Below are 14,309 nucleotides of genomic sequence, written 5' to 3'. Positions count from 1 at the left end.
AACCATAGGAAAGTAAGAAACTGAAAATGTAAGAAACTGCCCTGAATTTTATGAAAAACTTCGTCCTCAGTAGCGCGCGGTACCACGGTGTGTGGCCAGAGGTTCAGCGCAGCATACCGACGGCCACACTAGTGGGGCTAACCTTGGCTTTGCTGCAGTTGCACAGTGCGCCCTAACTGAGGATACATATTTTTATTTACATTAAAATGAAAGTGACAGTATAAACATGATAAAGTGTCTACTCATAATGCATCAAGCTAGGTACAATGACCTGTCCACAGTGAGGGCGCCCTTCTTGGCAAGCTCTCTCTCGTCGCTCTCGTCACTGCTCGTCACACATACACAAAAAACAGCAAACTAACCTGTGACAAGTCTCATCTGTTGACGGGTGTTAAAATCTATCTCGTACATGGTCATTGATGGATCGATGTCACCCAGGCGAAGCACCAAGGTCCGGCCGTAGTTCTCCTCGATTCCTCGGACAATATTGGGTTGATAAGGCCTCCATCGCCCGTGATCCGTGAACCATTCCCACACCACTACGTCGCCTTCCTCCGCCATTTTCACTGCACTAGTTCGTGATCGTTAGATCGAAGTCTGGTGCCCTCATTTAAAACGACTAATAATGCGGGTAGATGATATGGATCTCAGACTGATATTTTTTATAATCAGCTGTTGTTTATGTTGGTAGTCTTTTCTTCCAGTCGGTCAAAGACCAATAACTCTATTGTTCACTGACCTTTGTGATCGACAAAGACCGAAGTAACGATATTCAGCAGTAGTGGATACCAATTCTTTGACATGATCATTCACTCGTTCATGGATAGGTAATCCATGGATAACATAACCAATTACATGTGTTATGCTTTCTGCTCTTTTTCTGGCAGGGCTGTTCGTCAAATTAGGTTTTGCCCTTCATGCAGGGCTCTGAGCACTTAAGGCAGACAATCGAAAAGCCAAGCAAGCATGTAAAAAGCCCGCAGCATAAATGTCTGCAGATAATAATTCAATATAGGTTTTCCCGGCAAATTTAGTTTTCATTAAATTTAATGCCTGGCTCATTCAATTTAAATGATTGAAAGATCACGCAGATCGTCATTCGACAATCAAAAGGAATATCCGAGCATTCTATCGTCTCCAGTCGTCCCTATCAATGCATTCAAAGTTCATTCAATTTCGTTTGAACCAGCAGTACTAAGGGTTTGAGTGGGCATTCATTTTCATTAAAAGGCACACATATTTAGCATTTTGTCAAGCACATTTTTTAGACTTCTTGCTTGAAAATTTGGAAGTATCTCAGCGTAAATCATACCTGATGTCTTCATTACGATGCACACATCTCATTCTAAATTAAGGGGTTCCTGCAATGAATTTTTCTACGGAACACATTTTTGTGCAACTTTCTAATATTCTTAAAAGTATGAAAATAGTGTATATTTGACATCATTTTTGGTTAATCTTATTGCAGAGTGCATGTTCTTCTTTAAACATTTAAAGTTTCCATGCTTTCCCGGACTAGTGAGCGCGCTGTTGCTGTGTTTCGGGGTCAGCTCAGTTCAAATACTTTTAAGCAAAATGTGCTTTTGGAAACTCGTTTTACAAAAAGGCTTGCTTGTTGGCTTACTGCCATTATGTACCCACACAACAACGAATTACCAAAGAAAACAAATTGTGACAGCAAACTGATCCAAAACTCGAGCAACTGTAGCCGTGTAATAATCTGCCCGGAATTAATATCACAGTTTTGCTCATGAATATGGAACTATGAGTAGGCATAAAAACGGAGAAGGCATCAAAATCCCTTCAAAATTAACTGGAAAAAAAATAAACCTTGAAAATATGGTTCAATGTGACACAAAGATGCATTTGCAAGTTTTGCATTTTGAAAAATTACTTTGCATGGGCCCTTTAAATAAGTGTTCAGACAGACATACGCATGACAAGGGCGGATCCAGAACACAATTTTTGGGGGTCCAAAAAAAAATTTGGTCCCCCAAAAAGGTGGGTCTAAAAAATTACGGCGTGGGGTTCGGGGCCCGCGAGGGCCCCGAAATTTTTTTGGATTCTAGATGCTCTGTGGTGCGATCTGAGGCAATTTCTGACCACTTTAACCAATTTTTTTTTAGGAAAAGATGGTGGTGTACTCATTGCCTGCCTTTATTGCAATGTAACATTAAAAAAAAAAAAAATGGTTTCGTTTTTTTTTTTTGGGGGGGGGGCCATGGCCCCCTTTGGCCCCCCCCCCTGGATCCGCCCTTGACGCATGAACTAGCATGAACGAACCTTAAGGAGTGGAGATGATTGTGATCGTTTGATGGAAGTGGCCCAAGAAACTGGCATGCAAGATATTAACCAATAGAACAGAGTGTTCCCGATGGTACAACCACTGCTAAACATACATGTACGTTCCTCGATGTCTTGCAGTTTTTTTTGCACGTCAAGAACTCGGCAACGTTACTCAAACGTTTAAACAAGTAGAGAAAGTCATCAGTGAAAAACAAATGTCCTTAGCCCTTTTTATTTCATTGTTTCGTTGCATCTTCTATTAGGTTTTATTTTTGAGGGGGGGGGTGAACCTCTGGGAAAATAGGAAAATATATAAATTACTTAAAAACCCTATTAATTTGAATGACCAACCAATGAAAGTTGCCCATAAAATGCAAAAAAAACACCAAAAAAACCCAAAGTATGGTAATATGTTGTAAGCGCGCGCACAATAAGTCTAAGGCTAATTTGAATGCGTCAACTGTCTAACGATTTCAAAGACTTAATTTAAATGGCCCATACTTAATGGCCATAATGCTATTCTTCATAAGATGAAATTTTGCGTCGGGGTGATGTAAATCAAATTAAGTTTTGCCCTTCACCGACATTTAAACTCTGTATACTCGGTGTGTTACCACCGGAGTGAAAGTTGAAGAAAACAAATACTCGGGTGAGCCTCAAACCGTCGTCCTCCTTTCTCCTATACTTTGATTTACATCTCCCGACGCAAAATTTCATCTTATGAATAGTTAATGCGGTAGCAGCTTCAACGTTAGCTCGGTGGTTGAGTGGTAAGACATCTACACTAGAAAGCAGGAGGTGGTGGGTTCGAGTCCCACCCAAGTGATTTTATTCCATCTTTCGCTCGGGAGGTTAACACACTCAGTGTGTTTATACGTCGGTGAATATGCTTTTCTTGAAAATGCACATTGTGTCCCATTTAACCCTATTTTCAATTTTAATTTTGCCCTTTTCAAGGGTATTTTAGTGCCTTTTTAGGTTTTTAGCCATTATCCCGTTGCCCCATCTACCAATCTCTGCATGGAGCAGACGGTCTAACTTGGACCAGGAGACCACTGTGGTTGAACCTGGGAGCTAGAAATGGCTGAACCAGCTGCAAGCAGACGTACATGACAAACGAAAACGAGCTCTTAATTTATGTCTGCTTCTAAAAACTATAAACGACTGAAATCAAGACTAATGACAGATACCTTGAAAATCTCGAAACTACGCGCTTACTTTTAGTTCTCGCGATATATGACGTGATTTAATGCACATACAAAAATCACACATTTATGGCAAATCACCGATATACGGTTAGCCAAAATCATGTAGATCATTTTGAATACACTTCAGCTTATTCGCACATCTTAGATATTCAACTTTTTAAAGAGATTTGCTCAGTTTTGGGCCATAGCAACGGACACCGTATCTAAAACTATTCGGACGGGTTACATTTTACATCAAAATATATATTAATCCACGGTATCTTATTCAGACTATAATTCGCATCCAGAAAACAACCAAGGAATTTGTAAAAGATAAAAACAGTATTCATATTAACTATGATTCGATTGAAACAACTGTGAGTAAACTAAAGTCGTGTTTAAGTGCGCACTTATTTTCAATTAATTAGTCAAGGGTGTGATGCGGTTGTCAGATCAACTCAAAACAAGATGGCCGCCGCCAATTGAAGTTGAAGCTGAAACAACCAAGCATTATAAATAACAAGGAATTTGTGTCTTCTGGATCATTATGACATAATGAATAAAAATTAAAAGTGTTTTTAAAAATGGATGACGTGAGATTTGAGTGGCTTCGTGACAAGGTCTACTGTGCTCTGGAGGTCGAAGACCCTGAGGTTTTTGAGGAACTTTTGAACCGGGATGATGGCGAGTACGAGAGGGCGCTTGCAAAGTTCCTCAACGAAACTCCCGAGGAAGGAAAGTCAGCTGCAATCTTCTACAAGAGATTACAAGAAGAAGACATCGAGGTCGAAGTGGAAGTTGGTGCGTTTCAACTTGCTTTTTGTTCGAATGCAGCAAGGAATCCACCAACCATTTTCAGAGATTTTTTTTATTTTTTATTTGGGCCAGGCAAGGGGACCGAAGGGGGGGGGGGGGGGGCGGGGTAGGGTCTCTGTCTTTGTGTCCATTGTTAGTTTTTCACTTTGGTTTATATGGGGTGGGGGTGTGAAAATTTTCATTTTCTACCATATTTTAAATGTTCAGTTGAGTTCTGAGTCCCACTTTTATTTCATTTTATAGGCTAGTTAGTTAGTAAATAGGCCTAGGGCGGCCCCTATTTTTCTTGTTTATTTTGATTTATTTCCCATTATAAAAAATCTTTTATCTTTACAGAACCGTCGGAGCTTGATCCCACCCTTGAAGCTCTCAATGATGAGAATGGTGAAGGAGGAGAAGGGACAGACGGCGTCATTTCTGCGCTGGATGGCACTCTAACTGAGGCTACTGTCACTCCAGCAATAGCTGAAACACCGGTGGAAGAAGAGAAAGGAAAAAGTATACACTTGAGAGCCAAGATTTGTTGGATAAATCAATCACAGGATCCAGTTGGATAAAGCTGAGGTCCAACAATAGGATGTTGGGACTGTGGCCTTATTTCTATTGTCTGCCTATATGTTTATCAACCAGGATCATCTTTTTGAAAAACAGCATTAGTTACTTTCAGGACCCTTCTATGTTTTGAACTCTCCTAAATATCCAGTGAAGGCCAGATTAAATTTTTCTTTCTGATTCATGGCTCTCATATGAAGGGAAGTAAAGTCTGAGAAGCATTCAGTTGACATATAATCATGCACAATGGTCAACTTAGGTAAGAATACCAACAGCGAAAAAAATAGAGGGGTCCTAAAAGTAGCTACTGCCAGATAAATCCAGGCACAGTTCAAGACCAATGCCACATTGAGGGTATAAAATTATTTAGAAGAAAGGAACATATTTTGAGGTACTTATTTCCATATATAGTCATTTGGGAGAATTGTTTTTTATAAATTGAAAAAAAAAATCAACAGACACTAAAAATAGTAATTAAAATACACCAACATCTTTCAACAGATTTGTTTGTAATGTTTTGCAGGTTTTTCTTTTTGTGAGGGGATAGGTAAAAAAACTCACTGGATTTTATTTTCATTTTTCATTTTTTTATATGGAAGGCTGACCTGTAGACCCGTCCTTGCTATTTTGTTCTTAAAACTGACGCTTAGTCAAGAATCACAATTTTTTTGCAATTTGCAGAGAAGAAAAAGAAGAAAACCAAGAAGGGATTGTCCTCGGCCAAAGCGGAGGAAGAACCCCCAAAAGAGGAGCCTAAGGAACCAGAGGAGATCAAACCAGAGGATGGAGTGGATGGATTGATGGCGCCCTCACCTGAGAGAGTTCCACAAATGGTACGTCAATCTTGTTCATTGTATCCACCCTGTTCACATACAGCTCATAATATCTTGAAACTATACAAACTTCACTATATCAGGCCTCACAGCAAATCTTAAAAATGCTTCTTTTTTGTATAACTTAGGAGCCTATTTGTTTCTTAAAGTAATCTGTATAACCTATAACATTTATATTTTTAGTCTGTCAGACAATTCAAAACAATTGCAAAGAAAAGGTTTAACATTCATTGATCCACTGTATCATAATGCCATAATAACCACATTGTCAATTATGTCTCTTAAGATTGTTTTTTACAAGTGAAGAGAACTTTATCTGGTGTGAAGAACTTGAAGGATTCACTGTATTTCTACAACCTCATGCTGAAAAGTTGAACGGTTTTGCATCCTAAAAACTTATAATTGCCTATATATTGGCCCTTGGAAAACCTTTAAAACCATAATTCTTGATTTTCAAAACCTACTAAAAATATGAAAAACTTATATTGATGAAGAGTAGAGGGGCACTATGAGGCCTGCTACATTCTAAAAGTACATTTTTAAAAACAAATACTACACAATGCATCCAAATAACAAAAACAAATCAGTCTGTATGACCCCCCCCCCTCTGATCTCTATCATGTGCAGAAAATTGTCAAGCAGACGATTGTCCGGACGTTACTCTACATGTGCACTGGAAATGTCCCTGAAGAAGTGTGCAACAACGATTGCGTGTACTTCCTACGCAACACGCCTGGCATGGTCGAGCTTCCTAACACACTGGATGAGGCCAACCACACACTGCCACAGTTCTTTGAGTTTGGAGTGCTGAACGGTAGCTCCTTGACAATGCTGGAACAGGTTATCATGCAGGTAAAGACATCTGGAATGAATAATCAAACATTGACGGACTCAGTGTTTGGAAGGGAGTTGACGAAAGACCATCAGCACAGCATGAATACCTCTTGTGTTTAACTCCATCAAAATCCATCTCCTACTCCGAGGGATTTTGGCAGACAAGTCATGTGTACCAAGTCCATCAAAATCCACCTACATGTATAGCAGTGGTGGTTTTGTGGTGGATTTTAGCGGATTTGGTCCTGAAGCATGATGTGAAGCAGAGTCAGTGATGGATTTTGACGGACTTGGTACTGTTCTTAGTAAAACTCAGTAGGGAGTTAGGGTTAATGTTTATCTGTTGGTATATTTTGTATCCTGTTTGTTTCAGGCGCTGTTGTCATTGCTTGAGGACAATTAAACTACTGTTGGAAAACAAATAGTGTCATACTTATTTAGTATTAATACCAAATGAAGCCCCTTGATGATTCATTAAAAGGGCCTTGTGGCGTTAGTTATAGAAGTTTTTCATTGTTAAAATAAAAAGGATAGCTCGAAAAGGGAACAAGAATGTAAGTTTTCCCTACCAGAAAAACCCACTTAGATTCTATTATTTTCACTGAAATGAGGAGCAGTTTATTGTAACCTTGCAAATTATAACTGTTATTTGTGAATTCTTGACAGGTTTACATTCCCCTGCTGTCCTTCAATTCCCACAAGAACGGCGAGGCCCCTACGGCCGGTGAGCAGCAGGCAGCACTCTCCTCCACCTCCCAAGAAGATATGGATGAAGATGATGAAGACGAAGAACTCTCACAGCAGAAGAAGCTGGTGGAATCCCAACACCGGGCCATGCTCCGCGATGAATTCCTCATCAACATGCAGAAGTTTGCTACTCACATCAGTCGCACCATCCAGCAGATCGAGGGAGAGGTGCGATTGGACGTGCCCCAGCTCAACCTAGACGGCGATGTTGCTGAGTTGGCTAAAGACGACGCCCTTGTCCACAGGATAGAGACCGCCTGCTTGGAGTGGACCAAACAGATTGCCAGCGCTTTGGAGATTCAGCTCAAGAAGACTCCTCAGGGTGACGGACCGCTGGCCGAGATTGACTTCTGGCGGGAGCGCAATGCTGCTCTCAGTGCCCTCTCGGAGCAACTCAAGCTCCACACCGTCAAGAAAATGCTGGAGATTCTTGCCAAGAGGGACACAATGGGAGACCACGCTGTCTTGCAAAGCTTCGAGCTGAATCGCTCAGAGCTGAACAAGTACCACGTTGAAGCCAAGGATAACGTTCGCTTCCTCAGCACCCTGGAGAGACACTTTAAGAACGTGACCCACGGAGCGGGCTTCCAGATCGTGTTGGACACTCTCCCGTCCATGATGAATGCACTACGGATGGTGTGGATCATATCTAGGCATTACAACCGAGATGAAAGAATGGTGCCACTGATGGAACGCATCGCCTGGGAGCTGGCAGAACGAGTGGCTAAGGTCATCAACATCAGGACCATATTCAAGTAAGTCAAAACTTATACAAATAACTCATCTTGTATGTTTAAGCCTGGTCCTACGAAACCTTACATGCCTTACTACACTCTGACTGTGTCGATGAGCTTTACATTGAATCGTCAACCATGTGGTGTTGTCTTTGGGCCTGAGAACCATTTATGACCTGTAAAACTAGAAAACAGCCATTTTGGAAAGGTTTTGGGGGGCATATTATACATGTAAACAAGGATTAACTTTATAAAATGACCCTGTAGTTAGCAAACACTATATCTGCTTTGTCTTTGACTGAAAACAAAAATGAATTAACATTTGCAAGGAATAGGACACTTAATGGTACCCCCAAAAAATTAGGACTGTGTAAATAAAACAGGTATTCAAGAAAATATTTTGGAACCAGTTACTCTGTTTTAGTGACTGTGTTTCACAAAAACTAAAAATTCCAAGGACATCTTTTCTTTCACACATTTATCAGTAACAGCCTCTCTGGTGAAAGCAGTTTAGCTTGAATGTTTCACAACTTTCTTTCTACATATTTGTTTACTTACAGGGAAACTCCATCTCAGATCAAAGCCAGGACCCTGGAAGCCAAGAAGACTCTAGAGCTGTGGAAGGAATGCTACTTTGAAGTCCGAGCCAAGATTGAAGCATCTGGGCGTGACGCGAGGTGGGAGTTTGATCGTAAGCGTCTGTTTGAGAGAACTGACTACATGGCTACAATCTGCCAGGATATCTATGATGTAGCACAGGTAACATAGCAAAATCCTCCCAGGGTTGGAAAAGTACAAGGGCCCAATATTAGGGAGCTTCAAAGTGCAAAAATTGGCTAAGAATTGATAATTTATGGCTATCAAAAACTTGTTACGACCCAAATATCAGGTGTTTTTTATAGCTAGTGGCTGGTTTTGAGCTCATATTTCCTTAGCACATACATGATAAGTAATGCATTCTGCTAAACAGTTCAATGAAATTAGGTCCTTGGCTTATGTAATGCCTCTCCTTTCTATAGGCCGAGAATTTTACTGGGCTAACCCGAATATTCGATCACGAACTGAATATTCGAATAGCTTTTTGCCAGTTGGAATATTCAAAAAAAAAAAAAAAACTATGCACATACACACACAGCTGTGATGTTATTTTATCATAAAGTTGCAGTGCTTTATTGTCAGGTGCCACATGTTTTGTTGACGGTAACTTGTTTGTGGATGGCGCTCGTTGTTCTCATCCTTTTATCCGGTTAAAGCCCTCGACAGTATAAAACACTCACTGCAATGCATTCCCGAGTGGCCCATATCGATTGCCGCATGCCAATTTCAACTTGTGCTTTGCCTGTGACTTTTGACCAGCGTGGCACAAAGGTGCCGCTGGCAGTGTCAAACATCCCAATATTTGGTCAAATGCAGTTTCAAATAATTGAATACTAAATTATTCGAAAATGGACAGTGCCTACATTTCACTCAACCATAGCAGAATATTATGAAAGTTCCCAAACTGATGACTTTGTTAGATTTGTGTCAACATTTAGTTACTGGTAATATTTTGTTCTTGATTGTAATGATCAATGAACTATCTGTGATTGTTTTACAGGTCTTGCAAGAGTTCTACCACATCTTTGGTCCAGAGTTGAAGTCAGTCACTGGTGATCCGCAACGCATTGAGGATGTACTCAAGAGAGTGGATGGACTTGTGGAACCCATTCAAGATGTGAGCTTACTAATGTTTGTTTATGTGTGATTTTCCTTCATCTGTTTTCCCCTCCTTATCTTCTTTTATCCTCTTTTGTGTTGAATCCGCATGTAAGGGGAGAATGTGAAATTAAACTGGCAGAAACTTAAGGTTCACGTCAAGGCTCTACAAGCTTTTACAGGGTTTATGGGGTTCCTTCCGGGTTCAGCCACAAGTTACCGCTTGTAAAATTGTGCGTGCTTTCCAAAAAATCTGTCTAAACTTTATTTTCTTTAAAAAAAAAGCTTTATCTTTCAACTTTTTTCAGCCGTCCAGGTAGCACATACCAGCCTTGCTACTTTGGTATTTTTCAGGAAGTTTTTAAAATCCTCTAGAATCTAACACTTGGCAGTAAACCAGTGACACATTCAACTCATGGATTTTGTAGGATTTTGATAGGATTTTGAAAGACTTGGTACTCATATCCACTATAAAGTTATATCCTCCCAGATCCACAAGATTTTGGAAGATTTGTAGGATTGGGCATTGTCTACTGAAGGTTCATGTTAGATTTTGTAGGATTTAGCATAGCTCTGGAGACACATTTTCAGACACAGACCAGTGGCTTCCATAGGTGCAAGTGTTATTTCCAGCTGTAGCCATGTGATTTGGATATGGCCTATGTGTCAAGCAGCCATTTCAAAATTGACCTTACACTTTTGACCTCAGGTGAGCTTTGACCCCTTCGGCCTGAAGCACCAGCTCCAGTGGCGTAAGGTCATGGAGTGGTTCAACAAGGAGGTAGCGGCTATCGAAGAAGAGGCCAAACACTTCATCAATGAATCCTTCAAGACGCTGCGCTCGGCCGAGGGAGCCTTTGACATGCTGCTCAAGTTTCAGAACATCCGGTCACGGGAGGCCATCAACTCACAGATGATGAAGAAGTTTAACGACATCCTGGTGCAGTATGGGAAGGAGGTCAGTACTTACCTTTCATGAATCTGATCGTCAATTGCAATGTTCATTATAAGCAAATGAATGTAAACTAAGGGGGGGAAAAAAAAAATAGAGGGTCTAACATTTTGGTCTTAGTAGGACATGAATTTATGACCTAACTGTAGTTTCCGAAAACGATCAGTTGGCATGGTGACCAGTAATGATTAATAGCACATATTTTCTTCCACAGGTGGATACAGTCAACGCTTTATTCAAGCAGCACCAGGACAACCCACCTGTCTCCAAGAACCAGCCGCCTGTAGGGGGCGCTATTTTCTGGGAGCGGTCTCTCTTCCATCGTATCAAGCACACTATCATCCGCTTCCAGAGTATGGAGGACCTGCTGACCAGCGAATATGGCAAAGCGGTAGGTTTAAGAATGCTGCATTAAAAGCTTAGGCCCATAGCATTATTTGCATTTTTCCCAAAAGTAACCTACCGATTTATTGTCAAAAAACTTACTTTGATTAAAGATCATACTGGTACTAAACAGCCTGCGAAATTATTCTGTGTGACTTGCTGTCATTAAGAAGAAATCAAGAACTCAAGGTGATACCAACCATCAGTCAAATGACTGATTTTTGGAAATAAAGAGTGCCATTGACAAAATCATGTTTCGTGATCAAAAGGTTGTGCATGGTTTTCACTATATTCACCGAGATGAAACTTTAGCAGGTTGGGTTCAAACATTGTTCTTTTGATTTTGAGTGGTGTTATTGGAAACAAACACAAGTCATGAAATGCAAATTATCCTATATGCCTTGAAAACAATGAAACATAGTTGACGTAAGAAAATAAAATATGGCAGAAAAACTGAGCAAAAACTCAAAACAAAATCAACTTGAGTTTCCATGTTTTTTTATCAAAAAGTTTTAATGTTTGATTTCAGTTTTTAGTTTAGTGAATGAAAAACTGCATGATATATCGTACGTCTTTTTAAGTTGTTACTAAATTCAACCTCTATTGATCCTTATCCTCATCTTTGTAAATTACCTTAATTAGGAATTAAGGTGTTCTTCCTATTTTATGATCCACTAATTTTAATTCCAATTTTCCGTTTCCTTCAAGGCTCGGAGCAAGTACCTAGGTGTGGCCCGACAGATGCGAGAGTATGAGGAGAAGAAGTATGAGCAATGGCGGGAGTACGTAGAAGGCATCTTACCTGGCTTACTGAAGAGGAACCTGCTCACTAAGCCACCTCCTAGCACCGCTGCAGTGGTGGTGGCTGCCGCTCATAATGATATGGATGGCAATGGAGGAAGCTCAGCTAGCAATCATGCTATGCATGGTGAGAATGGTAGCATATTAATTTCACTTCATTTGCTGTTTAGTTCTGATGCATGTTAACAGTTTAAACTAAAACAATACATGTTTTACAACGTTGCCTAATGTTATTAATGAATGTCTGTTGAACACAGGCGCAGATGTGAAGTATGTAGTAGACTTTGCACCTGAACTATCTGAGATCGTTGTTGAGACCAAACACATGGAACAGCTAGGCTTCTCCATTCCTGAACTGGCTCGCAATGTTGCATTACAGGTTAGTAGTAAGATGCAAAATCAAGCACAATTTTTCTGTCATCTAGTGAAGTATTTCATTTTAAGTTCGCAACCACGACACAATTGCAGGTTATCATATCAACCAATCAATCATCATATGCAGGGTTTGATTATCCCTAACCTCCCCAACTCCATCAAAATCCACCCCCCCCCCCTTTTTGGTGGATTTTGGGGGACTTGGTCCTGCAGGCCTGGTTTGACTAAATATTGATGGAGTATAATGGACTTGGGCCTGGAGGCCTAAAGCAAAGCATGCATTGGAAGCAGTGTGATTGATGGATTTTGGCAGACTTGGTCCAGTACTTAGTAAAACAATAAGGTTAAAGATAAACAATGTTTCTGAAAAATAAGACATGTTACTCAAGTGAAATGTTCAATGTACTAAAATTATTTGTTTTATTTGTCATATTAACGTTGAGGACCTGCAGAATTTTGAAATAAATTTTGGCATGAGTCATAAGGCCCGTTCATTTAAATAAGGCTGAATTACTGAATTTTTATTGTATATATATACATGTAGGTCTGAATGAATTTTTAGATTGACTGTGCTCGCTTTGTTTGTAAAAAAGTATTCTGTGATTTTTTTTTCATTTTCAGGAAGATAAGTACCTTCGATGGAATGACGGTCTGAGGCACATGTTGGGCAGATACCACTCAGCCATTAGCTCAATCAATAATGCTGAGGTAAACTAAAACGTAACTTCCAAACTGTTCAGAAGATAACAATTACTGAAAGTGGTTTTAAGAAAGATGCCCAAAAACAATTATTACAGGCTTAGGCAAGGGAATCCAGTTACGAGATCCCAAAAATTGTGAATATATTTTCTGTTTTCTCAAAATGGGCTGAAACTTTCAACAGGTTAGTTGTAATGCACCCTACTTAAGATTTTGAGAAATTGTGTTGCTTCAATTTTTTTTTAAATGCACGAAAAGTACATGTTACATGTACATGTATGTAGGATTTCTGACCTGCCTGTAATTTTTGTCTGGTTTTCTGTATCACGCAGACCCAGTTACTTGACGAGCATCTCAAGGATCTTAGACGCACCTTGAAGTCTGGCCACAAACGCCTCAACTGGAACTCTCTAGGCATCACGGATTACATCACTCGCTGTGAACAGGTAGGAATGGACTACCCATTGCCTCTTATCCCTCCTAGTGGGAAGTCACTGCACCAAAAACAGCACTGTGGAGAGCAGTGAAGCATGACCGAGTCTGCCTGCTTGCCCTGAGCTTAACCACACAAAAGAATTGTGCAGGGACTTGAAGTGTTATCCATACTCCACAGAAGATGACTTCAAAGGAATTTGAAGTGTGGGCGCAAATTCTATGGGCAAAAGTGATTTTGCAAAACTTGTGAAGTGCATAAGACTAGGCAGGTTAACGATCCACAAGTGGTTTCCAACCGTCTTGATCAAAATATATTGGAGGGACTGGGAACCAGCCAACTTTGCACTCGTTTGGCAAAAGCTAAGACCTATTACAGGATGGTATTCCAGAGTTATGCAGAACCAAAGAGTATCAGGAGGACATAGTTCCATCCAAATAGATTTGGGTTCCAGACAGGCTAACTTTATGTATTGATATGAGACTCTGGAGTAGCTTTAAAGACTGAAATATTCCATATTTTGAAGAAGTTGCTTCTTACTGTTTCAAATGTCGAACTTTAATTTCTTCATTTGTTCATCGTTTTTTAGGCCATCTCGAAGTTTGAATCACTCGTCAATCAGATCCAGAAGAATGCCAAGGACATTGATGCCAGACTCAAGGCAGTGGAGCATGCCAACCTGTTCAAGGGACCTGTCAGCCAGATGGAGGGGCAAATATTTCCTGGTTGCAAGGTACAAGACAGGTGTCTAGAAACAGGTGTCTAGAACACCTCAAATGAATGAAATTCAAAGTAGCTCGCAAGCGGAGGCTGTCGATGCTTTAATCTTTGCGAAACAGATACACTGAGAAGTTGATTTTGTTCGCTAATTTGAAATTTATCTATTAAGATTGCATCACTAACGAAGCCTTTTTATACACATATGGATTGATTTTACCACCTTTATTTCTTGTCAACTCAAAACAATGATCTCAAGTTGTA

General features: G+C 40.2%; 2 protein-coding genes across 6 annotated transcripts in view; one reads left to right on the top strand and one right to left on the bottom strand.

The window, feature by feature from the left end:
* Nucleotides 1-604, bottom strand: part of LOC119730245 (E3 ubiquitin-protein ligase DTX4-like) — a 51,626-nt gene extending 51,022 nt beyond the window's left edge. For both annotated transcript variants that reach the window (XM_038203054.1, XM_038203055.1), the window contains exon 1: nt 363-604. In XM_038203054.1, the coding sequence (XP_038058982.1) occupies nt 363-561 (199 nt within the window). In that variant the 5' untranslated portion in view covers nt 562-604. The remainder of the gene's footprint in view (nt 1-362) is intronic.
* A 3,308-nt stretch (nt 605-3,912) lies between these two features.
* Nucleotides 3,913-14,309, top strand: part of LOC119730483 (dynein heavy chain 10, axonemal-like) — an 80,136-nt gene continuing 69,739 nt past the window's right edge. For 3 of the 4 annotated variants that reach the window (XM_038203418.1, XM_038203420.1, XM_038203421.1), the window contains exons 1-14: nt 3,913-4,274; nt 4,626-4,787; nt 5,523-5,674; nt 6,302-6,526; nt 7,175-8,010; nt 8,550-8,748; nt 9,587-9,703; nt 10,394-10,642; nt 10,851-11,027; nt 11,729-11,948; nt 12,079-12,200; nt 12,818-12,904; nt 13,228-13,341; nt 13,918-14,061. In XM_038203418.1, the coding sequence (XP_038059346.1) occupies nt 4,058-4,274; nt 4,626-4,787; nt 5,523-5,674; nt 6,302-6,526; nt 7,175-8,010; nt 8,550-8,748; nt 9,587-9,703; nt 10,394-10,642; nt 10,851-11,027; nt 11,729-11,948; nt 12,079-12,200; nt 12,818-12,904; nt 13,228-13,341; nt 13,918-14,061 (3,021 nt within the window). In that variant the 5' untranslated portion in view covers nt 3,913-4,057. The remainder of the gene's footprint in view (nt 4,275-4,625; nt 4,788-5,522; nt 5,675-6,301; nt 6,527-7,174; nt 8,011-8,549; nt 8,749-9,586; nt 9,704-10,393; nt 10,643-10,850; nt 11,028-11,728; nt 11,949-12,078; nt 12,201-12,817; nt 12,905-13,227; nt 13,342-13,917; nt 14,062-14,309) is intronic. The other variant, XM_038203417.1, reaches the window with a different exon arrangement.

Source organism: Patiria miniata, unplaced genomic scaffold (assembly GCF_015706575.1).
Source record: "Patiria miniata isolate m_02_andy unplaced genomic scaffold, ASM1570657v1 HiC_scaffold_22, whole genome shotgun sequence".
NCBI lineage: Eukaryota > Metazoa > Echinodermata > Asteroidea > Valvatida > Asterinidae > Patiria > Patiria miniata.
The sequence above is the reverse complement of the archived record's forward strand: the minus strand, read 5'-3'. Positions and strand labels throughout refer to the sequence as shown.